The sequence below is a fragment of the Panthera onca genome, chromosome B4, assembly GCF_046562875.1.
Source record: "Panthera onca isolate mPanOnc1 chromosome B4, mPanOnc1 haplotype 2, whole genome shotgun sequence".
NCBI lineage: Eukaryota > Metazoa > Chordata > Mammalia > Carnivora > Felidae > Panthera > Panthera onca.
In genome coordinates, this window is record NC_138345.1 from 120,911,903 (window position 1) to 120,930,774 (window position 18,872).

The window sequence follows — 18,872 nt, forward strand, 5'->3', positions numbered from 1 at the left end:
AATGTTTATTTATTTTTGAGAGAGACACAGAGTGTGAGCAGGGGAGGGACAGAGAGAAAGGGAGACAGAATATGAAGCAGGCTCCAGGCTCCGAACTGTGAGCACAGATCCCAATGCGGAGCTTGAACTCACCAACCACGAGATCATGACCTGAGCTGAAGTCAGACACTTAACTGACTTTGCAGGTGCCCCAATGCTCACATATCTTTTATTAATTAATTTTTTAATGTTTATTTTTGAGAGAAAGAGAGATAGACAGAGCATGAGTAGGGGAGGGGCAGAGAGAGGAGGAGACACAGAATCTGAAGCAGGCTCCAGGATCTGGGCTGTCAGCACAGAGCCTGACATGGGGCTCAAATTCACGAACCATGAGATCATGACCTGAACCGAAGTCAGATGCTTAACTGATTGAGCCACCCAGGTGTCCCCACTGCTCACATATCTTAAACATGTTTGAAATTGGACACCTCTTCCTTCCATGAATTGGCTCTGTTCTTTCATACCCTCATGCCTTTGTTGCCAAGAATGCTCTTTTCCTCCTTCTCTGCTATTAGAAACTTACCCAGCAGTCTAGACTTAGTGACATGACATACTGCCTTCTTCAAGAGGCCTGATAGTCTTCTCCACAACTCTATGTGGGGAAAACTACAGCCCATGGACCAAATCTGTCCCACTGCCCGGTTTTGAAATTAAAGCTTTATTGGAACTCAGCCACACTCCTTTATTTACATATTATCATGGCTGCTGTGGGGCTACCACAGCAGAGTTGAGTAATTGCAGCAGAGATCATATGGCCTGCAAAGCCAAAAATATTTACTCTGTGGCCCTTTATAGGAAAGGTGTGCTGACCCCTTTCACCCCTTGGAGTGTATGTAGTCTGGATCTCCCCTCCCTTGTGGGCTTTCACCTCTCCTTACTGTTAGTTACTTCTATATACCTTTTTTCCTTGCAAGAACACAGATTCTGCCTTCATCATCTTTGTTTCTGTCATTGGGCCCAAGAGCATGTACAGCTTAGTAGTTTTCAATAGAAATAAACCATTCTGTAAAAAAAAAATTATTTTCAACTAAACTGTGCTCACTTGCCTAAATGAACAAAATCTTATATAAAGCATTGTTCCCTTTAGAGGGTTAATGATTATCATTTGAGGTTACTGGTAACTTCTAGAAGCATTTTGTTGACTGCCAAGATAAGTTAAAGTTGAGTCCAAGGATTTTAAGAAATAATGTTTTTATGCTATTTGAGTTGCTCACTTGGTGATATCACTTAATCATTGGTTCCATTGAAGTTTAGGAATTGCATTGTGTACTTTTTCACAGTGTGTGGGTTTTACCATGTGAAGTAGATACCTAGCTTCTTGGTTACTTTTATTGCCTACCCCCAGCTGTATGTGCTTGGGGTTTGATAACATTTGACCATGCCACTCTATTATGAAAAATGCCAAATAAATTAAATTTGTTTCAGGAATAGCAGAGATGCCTTTTCACTGGCTGCTTAAGGAAAGACCAAATGACCTGATCTTTCTCTCTTCTTTTTATTAAACCCAGGAACTGTTGATATCTTTTTCTAGATTACATTAGGAACCCTAGCTTTTTGCTACTTTAGGACTAGGGTATGCCTTCTCTGTCAGACTGTGAGCACTTTGAACTGTAAAGACTCTATCCTTTAATCTCTGAATCCTCAGTGCTTAGCACGGAGTGAGCTCTTAACAAATGTTTCTTCCATGAACTGATCAGTTAACAACTGAAGATCTCAAAAAGAGCTCTTTCCCAAGGTATTAATTTTAAACCATACTCATGTAATTGCCTACTTCCATCTTATTTACATCCTTAAATATCATCTATGACAATTTTTTGTTATAAGTTTAATATGTGTTGGGGTGGGGGGTGGCAGGAATATGTTGTGCCTAAGGCCACAGAACACAAGGAAAACCCTTAAACTTTCATGGAGTAACAAGAATTCCATAGCCATTTTCTCAGTGCTTTCCTGAGTGAGAATGTAAAGATTTAGGATAAGTTAAATATCACAGGATGAGGTGAAGTGAGAAATTCAGGGTTTAGATTAGCCTTCAGAGTAGTGAAGAAAAAAAGTTGACCAAAATGACACAGAACAAGACAACTTGGGAGAATAAAGGTGAAAGCACACATGGAGTTTTTGAGAAACTTCCAAGGAAATTTTCAGTGATACTGTTGTTCACTGGTGAAGATGTGGAAACTTTAAGTGTTAAAATTGAAAGGGATGGATTTCCAAGTCTATGATAATTAAGGTTCAAGAGAAAACAGAATTCTAACAGATGAAGAGATATTAATAAAGGGGATTCTTCTGTTGCAAAGGAGGGGTTGCATTAAGGAAAGAGGTAGTGAAGAATTCAGGGTCTAGCAACAGTGGGAAGTTTAACTATGTGTAAAGAGGCAAGGGTAATATTAGAGCCCAGTAGAATGAGAGCCATGGAAATGGATTGGGCCACCCATAGGAGCAGATCTTGTAGGGAGGGAGCAGGGAAGAAGTAACTCAGGCAAAACTGTGCAGGCACATTTCATGTCTCTGCTTTCATTATGTCCAGTAACATCCCATTGACTGAAGCAAGTCATGATCACCAAGTCCAAAATCACCGGAGTGGGGAACACACTTTCCCTCCTAACTGGGAAGTACTGATGGGCCACATGGCAGAGAGGAGGTATGAACTGGGGACAGTAATCTACTGTGTCACTGGGGTTCCCTGAAATGAAGTGCTTCTGGTAGAATTCTGTAGCAGAAGGAAAAAAAGGAGACTTGAAATCTGCCTCAGCCACAGGAAATAAAGAAGTTACAAAAAGGCTATTTAGAATCTAGTGGTGGGTTTGAAGGAGAGAAACCCTAGTAATTTATATCCAGCACTTTATTTGAATTTAGTAATGCTGGTTAAATATTCTTTTTTAAAAAAATTTTTTTTTAACGTTTATTTATTTTTGAGACAGAGAGAGACAGAGCATGAATGGGGGAGGGTCAGAGAGAGGGAGACACAGAATCTGAAACAGGCTCCAGGCTCTGAGCTGTCAGCACAGAGCCCGAGGCGGGGCTCGAACTCACGGACCACGAGATCATGACCTGGGCCGAAGTCGGCCGCTTTAACCGACTGAGCCACCCAGGTGCCCCTGGTTAAATATTCTTATAGGCTCTTATCACTCTCTGGTTCTGTAAATTCTTTTTTTTTTCAATGTATGAAATTTATTGTCAAATTGTTTTCCATACTGTAAATTCTTTATGTAGACATTGAGCCAAAAGTTAAATCTCGGTAATATACCTAGTCTTTAGCATGTTGGTCTTTTTTCAAAGTGCTTGAGCGTCTTACGATGCCATGGTAATCCCTGTTACAATGCAGACCAAACAGAAGGAGGCATGACACACCTAAGGACCTGATGTGAGGAGGAAGGTTGGATTGTTGCAAATCTTTTCATCAGGCCTACTGAGACTAAACAGTGCTTCATCTTCAGCCCTCGAGGAGGGCCTCATATGGGTTAAATCTCAGCATCTGTGACTGCTCCCTGGAATGCACCCACATTCAGTTACCCACCATTTCTGGCACTCAAATCTCCTCAGAATGTTTGCTCTGGGTCCACCTGAGCTCATATGACTGAGATTGCACAAATTCTGACCCCTGTAATGGGAACATGCCTAAGCTTATGATAAGTGGGATGCATTCTTGGCCAAATGCATTCTATATGTTTGAGTCTTTTTTTTTTTCCTTAGGAGACTGAAGGGTATCAGCTATCTTATAAATATTTTGTAAACTGTATTTTGAGCCAAATGAGAGAAGATATTAGAAAAGCTCCAGAAGTTTGGGAAGTAATTCTAAGCCTCAGGAGCAGGCAGGAGAATTTTCACCTCTGTTCTCATAAGTGTTCTGGGAAGAGGAAATGCTGGATTTGTTCTCCACTTTGTAGTTAAATCTAAGAAAAAGAGAAAACTAGAAATAAACATCCCCCTGCACAAATTGATTTTTTCCTTAATCAGAAATAGATGAGTTTTTTGTTTTGCTCATGGTAGTGACATTCAAAACATAGGTTTTCAGTGTTTTGAAAAATAATTTATCTAAGAAATGACTAGGAGTGTGATAGAACACAGAGGTGCTATGGCTGCAAGTTGTAAAACACCAGCAGAACTGCAGATGTTCCTGTGGCACAGAGCTCTTCTGAATCACAGGAGTGACATTTAGATGAAAGCAAATCGTTTTTCCACGGGCGCACTTGTACTGCGCAATGCAGCTGGAGCTAGTGCACCTTGGAAGTGAGCCAGAGAGAAGGAGCACCAAAGAATATTATTTTATTGAGAACAATATTCACATGTGAGATAGGATTTTAAGAGAAATACAGGAGGTGCTTAAAATAAATCTGAGTTTGTTTTCTGTTCTCAAAATATTAAACATTTCTTGTGTTCTGTGGACTCACCAAATTTTTTGGGAAGAGATTCAGGCCAAGTAGGAAAGATGGGTTTGAAATATGGGAGACAGTGTTGAACAAGAGTGACTTTGGGACATGTCCACACAGCTGAAGACATGGAAGTTCACTTGGAGAAAGGGTGGAGAGAAAGAAAAGAGCAAAGTCAAAACCTTGGGGAATACCTGCTATGGTAGGCTGATAATGGCCCCCCGATATACATCCATGTTCTAATCCCCAAAGCCTATAGAGGTGACCTTATTTGAAAAGAGTCTGTAGATGTGATTAAAGACCTTAAGGTGAAGAGATTATCTTGTATTATCCAGGTGGGCCTTATATGCCACCATGCCTGTCCTTGTAGGAAAAAGGCAGATGGAGATAGGAGGTGATGAGACTATGGAGACAAGAGATTGGAGTGATGTGGTCACAAAGCAAATACCAAGGAATGTCAGCACCCTTGAGAGGTTGAAAGTAGCAGGGAGATGTCACCCACAGAGACTTCTGGAGGAATCACAGTCCTCCTAACACCTTGATTTCAGACTTCTAGCCTCCCAAACAGGGAGATAATAAATTTCTTTTGTTTCAAGCCACCAGAGCTGTGGTAATAAGTTATGGTAGCCCGAGGAAACTAACACTTTCACCCTTGAGAACAAGAGAGAGGAGAGTTTACAGTTAGGAGAGGAAGCGGTAAGAAGAGTGTCATAGAATCCAAAGAGACTGTTTAAAAGCAGATGAGCAGAGCCAACAGTGTTAAATTCTAGGGCCTAAGGGGTGAGATTGAAACGTTCAGCGGAGTCATTGATATGATAGAAGGCAGTGATGACCTCTGCCTTGCACTGAGCAGCTGCTGTGTGCTGGGCACTGCCCTGAGCACTTTGTAGATATTAACTCATTCTCACGATTCTGAGGTAGAAAACTGTTGTTATTCTCATTTTACAGATGACTAAACTGAGGCACAAAAGATTAAGTAACTTGCACTAGGTAAAATAGGTAGAAAAAGGTGTGGCCAAGAATTGGACCCAGAAACCCTGACTCCAGTACTCACATGTTAATACCTACTGTACTTGCTGTCTTCGTTCCTAAAAAGATGTGTTTCCCAAGGTTCTGCCTACAGATTTTTTTTTATCAAGTAAGGTAGATGATAGGTCTCAAGAGAAAAAGATACTCTTTTTTAAAGATATTTTAAGGTAGAAAAGTAGGAAGACTAGAAGCTTTACATTGCCTGGGCTCCACCTTTTCAGCTGAGTTGGGGAGGAAGCTATCTGCTGAAGTTGAGGAAAGCAGCCAAGTTTCAGGCCTGAAGAAGTCTAGGAAAGGCGATGAGTGTATAGTGAAACAGGAAGCATAAAATTAAAAGTTGCATGAGTCAACATACTCAGTATCATTTCCTTGCCTGTCTTGACTCTGCTCTGCCTATGCCGAAGGAGTCTTTGCACCATGTAGAATGCAGCGTGCAGAAGAAGGAGATGAAGGCAAATTGTCATCCCACATCTCTGTATGGATTGTACTTTGTTCAGAGCTGAGGAAGGAATTGAAGTACATAGTGTGATCCTTGCCCTTAGAGACTCTTGAGATAGCTGGAGAAATGGGACAGCCATGTGCTGATGGGTGAAGGAGAGTACAAGAGCATATCATGGTAAAGGCTAACTGCAAGATTAGAGACAGTGTTGACTCTGAGCCAGAGGAACCAGAAAGGCTTCAAGGAGAAGGTGCAGTTTCAGCTCATTCTTAATAAGGCATTTGATAGCTGTTCAAGAACCAGGAAGACATTTCAGAATGGATGGAAAAGAGGGCGAAGACATGGTTTCATAGGAGTTTGGGTTAAAGGAATGTCAGCATACCATACCTTCCAACCCTGCCTTGTTAAGTTATTTAGAACCATTATATACTTAAAACAGTCTATGTATTGGTATATAGCTAATTTAATCAGTTTAATTACATTCACCAGGCTACCTGCAATAGTGGAAAAGATTAGGGTTAAAATTTCAGTTACTTGTTTGACCTTGGACAAGTAACTTTGCCTCTTGGGCCTCAGGTTTCCTGTTGGTAAAATGTAGATGCCAATTCTCTGTCTTATAGGATTGGGGTGAGGCATTAACGGGGTAATTATCAGTATTTACCACAGTGCCTGGCATTTAATAGATAATCATCAATGTTTTTTTCAAAGTAGTTAAGACCAAATTGGATGATGCAACTTATTGACTGATAATTCATTTCTGAAGATGTGACTGCTGAGTCTTCTATAAATGTTAACTTTTCATGTCTGGAGTATATTTGATGTTTTGCGTGCTATTTGTTTACATATTTCTCTGCCATGGACTTTGCCATTGTATGAGGAGAGCTCTGATGAGCCAGGTACTTTATCTGCAACTCTGAGAAATCTTAATTTCTGGAGGACCGTATGGATTTGCTGAGGCAATAAGGGTTTCTTCCCAATTCCCTTGTAACATACCCATCTTCCTCATTTCTATTCTCTCCTGGCCATACTCGTGAATTTTTTTTGTTTTTTACATTTTGACATCACACCACATGATCTACATTATTATATTTTTAACATGTAATGTTCAACAATTCCAAGTATCTGTGCCGTTTATTTCCACAGTGTGATTTTTATTCTCATTTCTAACATTTTATACCTCCTTGACAGGAGTTCTATAAGAACTAGAAGTGCCACAGTGAGTCACAGTTGTAGTTCCTTTAGCCCAATAATCCTCTGTAAAAGGGACAAGAAATGTTGAAAGAGTGGTCTGTTTCATGGTTGCAGACTCAGACTGCATGTACTCTCTGATGTTGACTTAAAACATCTCTCCCAGCCCCTTCATCTGACACCTAAAAATTTGTCTGCATTCTTCTGGAGTCTTTATGGGTCTGAAGATAGTCATTTTGCATCTCTCTGGAAATGTGGAACATACAACCATGATAGAAAGCATGACATGGTGAAAATACCAGTTTGATGCCACTGTGTTAGTCCTGGCCACAGAAAGACACCTAGGAGTAGAAGGCCCACACTTGCCCAGGTGTCTGAGCATCAGAGTGGTACATGTACTGTGAGGGCAAAGCTGCCAGGCTGTCTCCCAAGGGACCACCCAGCATGGCTGGCCTTACCTGGGTGAATTTCCCAAGAACAAATCTCAGACTTATAGCATTGAAGGCTTAGAAACCAGATCTTGTGGGCAGATTCATTCTAAGCAATCATGAGGAGATTGACATATAGAAAGAAACTCAGGATGCCAGTTTGTTAGCCCACACTGAGAACCTTGGTTCCTGGGTAGATAGGAACATTAGTATGATTACTCTCTTCCTGCATTGGAAGCCAAATCTTAATCTGAAGGTTGCCTGGTGAGTGCTGTTAGAGCAAGGGCAGTTAAATGGATAAAGGAGAGTAAAATTGTGTCTCAGGACTGTCTGGCTGTTGGAACTCTTTTTTAAGGTTTATTTATTTTGAGAGTGAGAGAAAAACAATGAGTGGGGGAGGGGCAGAGAGAGGGAGGGAGAGAGAGAATCCCACTGTCAGCGTGGAGCCTGATGCAGGACTCAAAGGAACCATGAGCTCAGAACCTGAGCCAAAACTGAGAGTTGGATGCTTAACAAACTGAGCCACCCAGGCACTCCTGGCTGTTAGAACTCTTGAACTTAGAGGCTGTTACCTGGATGGGCACTGCTCATGTTTGTTTATTACAGGTTTTGTTATTGTTGTTCTTTTTATTCTTGGCTGACGAAACTTCATTCTGATTTGAGGTTTCTTAAAATTTTTTAGAATTTACCGTCTGGCCCAAGTCATGTCTTTTTTCCTCCTCTTGGGGAAATTTAAGATGACTCTTTATATTTCTTTTAAAAATTTTTTTTAACATTTATTTATTTTTGAGACAGAGACAGAGCATGAACAGGGGAGGGGCAGAGAGAGAGGGAGACACAGAATCTGAAATGGGCTCCAGGCTCTGAGCTGTCAGCACAGAGCCCGACGCGGGGCTCGAAACCACGGACCGTGAGATCATGACCTGAGCCGAAGTCGGACGCTTAACCGACTGAGCCACCCAGGTGCCCCAAGATGACTCTTTGTATTTCTGACGTGACTCGTGATTGCTGATTTACAATTTACCTTTGAGCAGGCTTTTGTATCCCTTATTTCTGAGTTTTTGGTAGACTTCTTACTGTGGCCTTCCAGGACTAATAAGTAGACTGATTGTTTTACCCTGACAGGCTCAGTTTCCTCATCTGTATAAAGCACCCGATTAAATGCCAGCCACTAAGGTAATTTTCAGGACTAAATTTCTACCTTCAAATTCAAGATATTCTCCTCTTAATAAAAGGTTCTGCAATTTGTTGAAACTCAGCTTTCCTCCATCAGATAGCATCACTCCTGACCATGTTTCCCTGACTGGTTGGCATTAAATAAGGCTAACACCTTTCCTTGGCTTTCTTTTTTTAAATACCTGGATTTAGTTTTCCATGAGCTTGAAGCTCTTTCCTCATGGTGCTTCTTTGGACAAAACTTACTTTTATATTCACTGTAGCTTCTAAAATGATTTTCCAATTATCTTTTCCATCGGTAATTTATTAGCTGGAAATCTGCAGTGAAGAACTTTATCTTATCAATTATTTGGTTACCTTGAAATGTGGTTAGTAAAGGAAAGGCAGGGATAAATGCTTCTTTCCTTTTATTTATCAATTTTCTGAGTAATTGGTATTTTAGCAACCTCTAATGGTGATCAATGAGTGTTCTTTAAGAAAATCTTTTCATTATTAATTTGTTATTAATATTTTTAAAACTCTTTTGAATTTTTTATGTGGTTCATATGTATTAGTAGGCATAGTTCATATTCATATAATGTGTAAGGCAATACAATTAATATTGTTTTTGATCAGATTCACAAGATGTCTAGAGTTTGCTTTAAAATACTCCAGCACCTAAAAAACAAATCAACAACAAAGGGAGTGGAATAGATGAAAAAAGATTAGAAAAATCTTTTATTCTCCTCAGCTTTATAGAAAAATCTTGATGTTTGTTAAAGCTAGGTGATGGGTACATGGGGTTTTTTGTACTATTATTTTTGCTTTTGGTATGTTTGAAATTTTCCTGGAAAAAATAGGTCTCAAAAGGTATATAATTCTAAGGTTATCAGAGGTGTAAATCCAAGTTCAGTCTTCAACTGTTCTCTACATGAGTCCTGTGGAAAAACTTCTCAATCATTTCTTAATTAAAAAGTTGCTTGGGGACTACTGGGAAGATGGTAGAGAAGGAGGACCCTAAACTTACCTTGTCTCACAGATACAACTAGATGATGCTTGCTTCAGAGCAAACAAACCAGAAAAGGGCCCAAAGCCTGGCCAAACACACTCCACAAGTAGAGGTAGAGAAGAGGCCACACAGAAGAGGGTAGGAGGGGCAAGGATTCTGAGAACCTAAACCCCTAGAGTCTAATCACAGGAGGGAGGGAGCTTCAGGTGCAGAGTGGTGAGAGACAGACTAGCACACTGGGGAGCCTATAAAGGGAAGAGAAATCCCCATAACATTTGGCTCTGAAAATCAGGGGCTGAATTTCATGAGTACTTACAATAACAGGACTTAAAGCTTAGAACTTTAAAAATCAGCGGGCTCAGCTCTAAGAGAGCCTAGAGGGTGATAGAAAGCTGAGCCCCTGCCCTTAAAGAGAGCATAGCTAACAGCCTGTGGATATACAGCTTGAAGCAGCAGTTTAAAAGTCACCTGGAGCTTACAGGAGGGAAAGTCAGTTACTAATCTGAGTTCCCTGAGAGACTTTTCTAGGAAAAAACAAGCTTTTCTACGAACAAACAAATGTTCCTTTTCTAGGAACATTTCACTCCCCTACCTCTCATCATAAACACACAGCCATCTGTGAGAACTAGTGTGGCTCCTGCACTCACTTCCTAACTTGGCTTACACCATACCCTGCCTCTCCAGCCAGACCTGCCTCCGTCTGTGGATCCCCTCTCCCAAAAGACCCATGTAAACCTTGCCAGCACTGTATCTTCCAACCTTCCATGGAAGACGTGGGCACCTTGTTAAAACTGTACCCATTGCCTGGGGACTCTTTGTGGAGTGGCCCAGCTGGCCCAGGTCTCCACTTCAGCTGTGCCTTTCATGTGGAGGAGGACCTGCACCACCTAGTTAAAAGTGCACAGCTGGTCTACTACTTTCAAGAACAAGGGATGTAGCTGACTTCCTGAACACAGAGAAACACACAGAGAAACTAGACAAAATGAGGAGACAGAGGAATATATCACAAATGAAAGAATAGGACAAAACCACAGCAAGAGACCTAAGTGAAATGGATATGAGTAACATGTTTGAGAGAGAATTTAAAATACTAATCATAAAGATACTCACTGGACTTGATAAGAGGGTGGAGGACATCAATGAGACCCTTAACAAAGAGATAGATAACATAAAAAAAATGAACCAATAAGAGATGTGTAGAACATAATGAAATTAAAAATAAACTTGATGGAATAAATAGGCTGGAAGAAGCAGAGGAGTGAATTAATGAACTAGAAGACAGTATTGGAAAGTAATAAAGCTGAAGAAATGAGAGAAAAAGAATTATGCAAAAGGAGAATAGACTTAAGGAACTCAGTGAGTCCATCACACATAAGAGCATTTGCATTATAGGGATCCCAGAAGGAGAAGAGAGAGAAAAGTGGGGGAAGAAAATTTATTTGAAGAAATAATAGCTGAAAATTTCCCTAATCTAGGGAAGGAAACTGATATCCAAGATCCAGGAGGTGCAGAGATTCCCCCAACAAAATCAACCAAAGGAAGTCCACACCAAGACATAGTAATTAAAATGGTAACAAGTAGTGATAAAGAAAAAAATTTTAAAGCAGCAAGAAAAAGAAGACAGTTACATACAAGAGAATCCCCATAAGGCGATCAGTGGGTTTTTCAGCAGAAATTTTACAAGCCAGAAGGAAGTGGCATGATATACTCAAAATGCTGAAGGGGAAATATCTACAGCCAAGAATACTCTTTATAGCAAGGCTATCATTCAGAATAAAAGGAGAGACAGAGTTTCACAGACAAAACCTAAAGGAGTTCATGACCACTAAACCAACGCTGTAAGAAATATTTTTAAAAATTTTTTGACAGTTGATTTATTTATTTTGAGAGAGACAGAGACAGCGTGAGGTTGGGAGAACCAGCGAAAGGGAGGGAGGCAGGGAGAGAGGGAGGGAGAGAGAGAGGGAGGGAGGGAGAGAGAGAGAGAGAGAGAGAGAGAGAGAGAGAGAGAGAGAGAATATGAATCCCAAGCAGGCTCTGTACTGCCAGCACAGAGCCCAACATGGGGCTCGAACTCACAAAACTGTGAGATCATGACCTGAGCTGAAACCATGAGTTGGCTGCTTAACCAACTAACTGAGCCCCCCAGATGCCCCTACTAGAAATATTAAAAGGACTCTTTAAAAAGGAAAGACCATAAGTAAAAGTATGGAAAGGAAAAATCACAAAAGCAGTTAAAAAAAGAAAAGTATTTCTTGGCACAAGAACAGACACTTAGATCAATGGAACAGAATACAGAACCCAGAAATGGACCCACAAACATATGGCCAACTAATCTTTGACAAAGCAGGAGAGAATATCCAATGGAATAAAGACAGTCTTTTCAGCAAGTGGTGCTGGGAAAACTGGACAGCGACATGCAGAAGAATGAACCTGGATCACTTTCTTACACCATGCACAAAAATAAATTCAAAATGGATGCAAGACCTCAATGTAAGACAGGAAGCCATCAAAATCCTCTAGGAGAAAGCAGGCAAAAACCTCTTTGATCTTGCCCGCAGCAACTTCTTACTCAACACGTCTCCAGAGGCAAGGGAAACAAAAGCCAAAATGAACTACTGAGACCTCATCAAAATTAAAAGCTTCTGCACAGTGAAGGAAACAATCAGCAAAACTAAAAGGCAACTGACAGAATGGGAGAAGATATTTGCAAATGACATAGCAGATAAAGGATTAGTTTCCAAAATCTATAAAGAACTTCTCAAACTCAACACCCACAAAACAAATAATCCAGTGAAGAAATGGGCAAAAGACATGAATAGACACTTCTCCAAGGAAGACATCCAGATGGCCAACCAACACATGAAAAAATGCTCAACATAACTCATCATCAGGGAAATACAAATCAAAACCACAAGGAGATACCACCTTACACCTGTCAGAATGGCTAACATTAACAACTCGGGCAACACAGATGTTGGTGAGGATGCGGAGAAAGAGGATCTGTTTTGCATTGTTGGTGGCAATGCAAGCTGGTGCAGCCACTCTGGAAAACAGTATGGAGGTTCCTCAAATAACTAAAAATAGAACTACTCTACAACCCAGCAATTTCACTACTAGGCATTTATCCATGGGATACAGGGGTGCTGTTTCAAAGGGACACATGCACCCCCATGTTTATAGCAGTACTATCAACAATAGCCAAAGTATGGAAAGAGCCCAAATGTCCATTGATGGATGAAAGGATAAAGAAGATGTGGTATATATATACTCGGCAATCAAAAAGAATGAAATCTTGCCATTTGCAACCATGTGGATGGAACTGGAGGGTATTATGCTAAGTGGAATTAGTCAGAGAAAGACAAAAATCATATGACTTCATTCATATGAGGACTTTAAGAGACAAAACAGATGAACATAAGGGAAGGGAAACAAAAATAATATAAAAACAGGGAGTGGGACAAAATAGAAGAGACTCATAAATATGGAGAACAAACTGAGGGTTGCTGGAGCGTTTGTGGGAGGGGAGATGGGTAAATTGGTAAGAGGCATTAAGGAATCTACTCCTGAAATCATTGTTTCACTATATGCTAACTAATTTGGATGTAAATTTTAAAAAATAAAAAAAATTAAAAAAAATATTTCTGTAATCAGTCAAGGGATCCACAAAATAAAAGGATGTAAAATATGACACCATGTAACTAAAACATGGTGGGAGGAAGAGAAGTAAATAATGGGTTCAAATTTAAGTGACAGTCAACTTAATATAGACTGCTATATACATAAGATGTTATACATAATCCTACTGGTAACCACAAAGCAAAACCTCCTAATATGCAAAAAAAGAAAGGAATACAAGTATATCACTAAAGAAAAGCAGCAAACCATGAAAGAAGGAAACTATCAGAGAAAACAACTATAAAAACAACCACAAAATAAGTAACAAAATGGCAATAAATACATATCTGTCAATAATTACTTTGCATGTAAATGGACTAAATGCTCCAATCAAAAAAGACATAGGGTGACAGTGGATTAAAAAAAAAAAACACAAAAAAAACAAAAAAAAAAAAGACCCATCTATATGCTGCCCACAAGAGACTCATTTCAGACCTGAAGACCCCTGCGGATTGAAAGTGAGGGGATGGAGAAACATTTATCATGCAAATGGGGGTCAAAAGAAAGCTGGAGTAAATATCTTCTCCCATTCTGTCAGTTGTCTTTTAGTTTTGCTGATTGTTCCTTCACTGTGCAGAAGCTTTTAATTTTGATGAGGTCTCAGTAGTTCATTTTGGCTTTTGTTTCCCTTGCCTCTGGAGACGTGTTGAGTAAGAAGTTGCTGCGGGCAAGATCAAAGAGGTTTTTGCCTGCTTTCTCCTAGAGGATTTTGATGGCTTCCTGTCTTACATTGAGGTCTTGCATCCATTTTGAGTTTATTTTTGTGTATGGTGTAAGAAAGTGGTCCCGGTTCATTCTTCTGCATGTATTTATCCAAGGGATACAGGTGTGCTGTTTTAAAAGGACATATGCACCCCAATGTTTATAGCAGCACGTCAACAATAGCCAAAGTATGGAATGAGCCCAAATGTCCATCAATGGATGATTGAATAAAGAAGATGTGGTGTGTGTGTGTGTGTGTGATTGAATAAAGAAGATGTGGTGTGTGTGTGTGTGTGTGTATGTATGTGTGTGTGTGTGTGTATGCACACACACACACACACACACACACACACACACACACACACAATAGAGTATTACTCGGTGATCAAAAAGGATGAAATCTTGCCATTTTCAACTACATGGGTGGAACTGGAGGGTATTATGCTAAGCAAAATTAGAGAAAGACAAATATATGACTTCACTCATATGAGGACTTTAAGAGACAAAACAGATGAACATAAAGGAAGGGAAACAAAAATAGTATAAAAACAGAGAGGGGGACAAAACATAAGAGACTCTTAAATATGGAGAACAAACAGAGGGTTACTGGAGGGGTTGTGGGAGGGGGATGGGCTAAATGGGTAAGGAGCATTAAGGAATCTACTCCTGAAATCATTGTTGTACTATATGCTAACTAATTTGGATATAAATAAAAAAAATAAAAACAGTAGTAGCAATATTTAAATCAGACAAAATAGATTTTAAAACAAAATCTATAAAAAGATGCAGAGAAGAACACTATATAAATAAAAGCAAAAATAAACTATTGGGACTACATCAAAATAAAAAGTTTCTGTACAGTGAAGGAAATAATCAACAAAACTAAAAGGCAACCTACTTCAGAAGGTATTTGTGAATGACATATCTGATAAAGTGTTAGTATCCCAAGTACATAAAAAACTGATACAACTCAACACCAAAACCCCACAAATAATTCAACTAAAAAATGTACATAAGACATAAATAGACATTCTGCAAAGAAACAGGCACATGAAAAGATGCTCAACATCACTAATCATCAAGGAAATGCAAATCAAAACTAGTGAGATAGCACCTCACACCTGTCAGAATGGCTAAAATCAACAACACAAGAAATTAGTATTGCCAAGAATACAGAGAAGGGGAAGCCCTCTCGTACTGTTGGCGGGAATGCAAATTGGTGCAGCCATTGTGGAAAACAGTATGGGGGTCCTCAAAAAATTAAGAATAGAACTACTTTAGAACCCAGGAATTGCACTACTGGGTATTTACCCCCAAAATACAAAAACACTAACCCAAAGGGATACATGCACCTTTATTGCAGCATTATTTACAATAGGCAAATTATGGAAGTAGCCCAAGTGTTCATCAATGAATGAATGGATAAAGAAGATGTGGAATACATATATACACATATACATACATACAGTGGAATATTATTTAGCCATAAAAAAGAATGAAACCTTGCCATTTGCAACAGCATGAGTGGAGCTAGAGAGTGTAATACTAAGCAAAATAACTCAGGGAAAGAAAAATACCATGTGATTTCACTTATGTGGAATTTAAGAAACAAATGAGCAAAACTAAAAAAAAAGAGAGACAGAGCAAGAAACAGACTCTTTAACTATAGAGAACAAACTGATGGTTACCAGAGGGGAGTGGGTGGGGGGATAGGTTAAAAAGGTGATGGGAATGAAGTTGTACATTTGTTGTGATGAGCACAGAGTGATGTGTGGAATTGTTGAATCACTATATTGTACATCTGAAACTAATAGAACACTATATGTTAACTCTACTGTAATTAAAATATTTTTTAAAAAGAAAGAAAAAAAGTTTCTCAATTTTTATTGAAAATCCAAATAACCCAGCAACAGTTTCTAACCAAATAAATGCATATTTCCCAGGATTTTGGGCAGAATTTTAATATTTGACTTTTTTGGGTCTCCATTCATAAAGCTTTGTCATGATAACTGAGGATGTCCACTTTTGAATGAAATAATGTTCAGTATATAATGCAATGTGAAAATCAATTGGTATCAAAATTGTAGTGTCATTATCATCCCTCAAGAAGTTGAACCATAGCTACTTATGCTGCCTGTATCTCATGCCAGAAAATAATTTGGCATCTTAACCATTCAGAACTGACTTATTTAATAAAATGCTTCTATTTCTCATTCCAGGTTTAAGTTTATCTATTCATGGGGCTGAAAAGCGTTTGCAAATCCATCAACGGCGAAGTGTCGCAAGCCGCCCAGGGTCACGTCGCCTGCCTGTGGTCAGGCATTCCTCACTTCCACCAGGCAGAAGGTCAGTAAAAATGGAGGCAAGCTCTTCTGGAATCACTAATGGGAAAACCAAAGTCTTCCACCCAGGTAAGGCATGGGGAATGCTCAAGACACCCATTTTAGCAGCAACCTAATGCTGTCTGCATTATATCTTGTTACCTAATTATGCCATACTTCCAGTTAAACTTGCCTTTTTAAACAGTTTTGTTTTTTTCCTTGTCTTCTCTTTGGTCAGTGGTAAATGTCACCAATACCAGTAAGAGAAAGAGCTTGACGTGTCAGAAAAGGTTAACACTACATTCTACCTACAGTGGTAGAATCTAAATAAAAATACAAGTGAGTAAACTTTGAGTTCAAAAAACCATATTGTACAATAAAACAAAAGAGAGATTTGACCACTTTCTTGATAATTTTCTCTATGATACTCCAGGGAAAAAGCCAAGCTAAAAATGCCCACTTTGAATTGTAAGTTATCTGGCTTGCCTTGGCTATATTCTCTGGAGATTAGGAGAGCATACTGGAGCTGTATTAAGTTTCAAGGCTCTGGAAAATGTCTGTATTTCTTTAAAATGTTAAAATGAGTCGATATTAAAATAGGTAATTTCAACTAAAAGGTTTTATTTGCTTGTGTGGATGAGGAGCTCATCTAAGCATTGACTCATTCATTCATTCATTCATTCAGTGAATTTAATGAGTACCTGCTCTATGCCAGGCATTGTTTTGGGTGCTGAGGCAACATTGCTGCCAGTCTGATTCATAGGCACATTGATTGAATTGCGAGGCAGTTCAGAAGTCCTTTAGTATAACTGTTATGTGATCCTTATTCCTCTGTGTTATGTCTTGGCAGGTGGCTACCCAGACTCAACTAAAGCCAAGCCTCCATCTCTAGATATGTCACACCATCTCTCTCTCAACCGATGACCTTGTTTCCTAACCTCACTGAGCTACCCCAGGGCTGTGGGGCATTAATTACTGAGGATTCCTTACTCTCCACCTCCAAATTTATCTCTACTTACTTTCATCAGACTTCTCTTTCCTCTAGTTTTCAGAAAATGAAGGTCTTCCCACTGTCCTTGACTAAGCCTTCACCTGTGGGCTTGGCCACCCCTCTTCTCTTGAACCTCTCTCAGGAGGGTGTGTACCCTCATTCTCATCTTTTCCCCTGCTTTACTGTTGGCTCTTCCTTCTCAGTCTATGAAGAAGGCTTAAGCTTCTCGCATTCTAATGTTTTTATTTGACACTGTCCTTTTCTCTCTACTGCCAGTTTTCCTCCTCCCTTTTAAGCCACGCTTGTAGAAGAATAGTTTTATTTTCTCTTCTCTCTCACTTCTCAGCCACTCTTGAACCTAGTACAATCTGATTTGTAGATCATAGCTGTTCTTGAGTGACCTCCTTAGTGACCTCCTTTTGTTGTAGTGTGCTGAATGGCAGACTCTTCTGATACACCAGACTGGGTGCTTCAGATTGCCACTACTTCCCCACTACACTGTTCCCTGTCTTCCATGATAGCCTTCTTTCTTGGTTCTCCTCCTACCTCCCTGACAGGTAACATGGGTGGTTTCCCAGTCACTAGCATCACTCTCTTCCCCTTGCTTCCTGTCCTAGTACATTCTTCATATCAAATCCAAAATGATTCATCTCTACTCCTAATAATGCCATTCACCTTGTTGGTCCTACTGATTATGAGGTAAAGTTACAACCTCTGAGCATGTTAAAAACAAATGCCCTTGCTGATATAGTCCTCCTGCCTCTCATCCTTCATTTGTCCTCCCTCTGCCTGAAACTTTATATTCTAGTATATCAGTCCCAGTTCAATCAGAAAAGCGGAACCAGTAGAAGATGGATATTTAGAGATTTATTTCAAGGAATTGGCTTCCATAATTGGGAAGGTATATAGGCAAGTGTGAAATCTACAGAGCAGGCCGTCATGAATGGCATGCTGTAACTTTTGGGCACAGGTGAAGCTGTTGTCAATACGAGGAATTTCTGCAGAGAGGCCTCAGCTCTGCTTTTGAGATCTTTCAACTGATTGAATCAGTCCTCCCTAGATTATTTAGGATAATCTTTCTTACTGAAAGCAAGTGGTTATGGACTTTAATTGTATCTACAAAATGTCTTCACAGGAACACCTAGGTTAGTGTTCATTGAGTAACTGGGGACTGTAGTTTACCCAAGTGGTTGCATCTACTAGATCATCACATCTAATCAGACTGACTTGCTTTCAACTCTCCAACATATGATGCTATTTCATGTCTCCCAACCTTTGTTCATGCTGCTCTCTCTAGGATGCCCTGGTTTTGCTCCTTTGTCTTTTAACATTTTTAAACTACCTGTCTCTCTACCATAAGGTCTTCAAGGGCAGAGATTCTCGCTTATTTATCTTTGTACTTCCAATAAATATTTGCGGGGGAGGATTGAACTGAACCTTCATTAGCTGTTTTTCAGACTACTACAATAGCTTTTTCTTAATTTTTTTTCCAGCTTTATTGGGGTATCATTGACAAATTTTAATAC

General features: G+C 39.6%; 1 protein-coding gene across 5 annotated transcripts in view; it reads left to right on the forward strand.

Annotated features, from left to right (window-relative positions):
* The window catches only part of ANO4 (anoctamin 4), a 416,532-nt gene that overhangs the window by 169,300 nt on the left and 228,360 nt on the right, over nt 1-18,872 (forward strand). For all 5 annotated transcript variants that reach the window (XM_060656635.2, XM_060656636.2, XM_060656637.2 and 2 more), the window contains one exon: nt 16,254-16,445. In XM_060656635.2, coding sequence (XP_060512618.1) covers nt 16,254-16,445 — 192 coding nt within the window. The remainder of the gene's footprint in view (nt 1-16,253; nt 16,446-18,872) is intronic.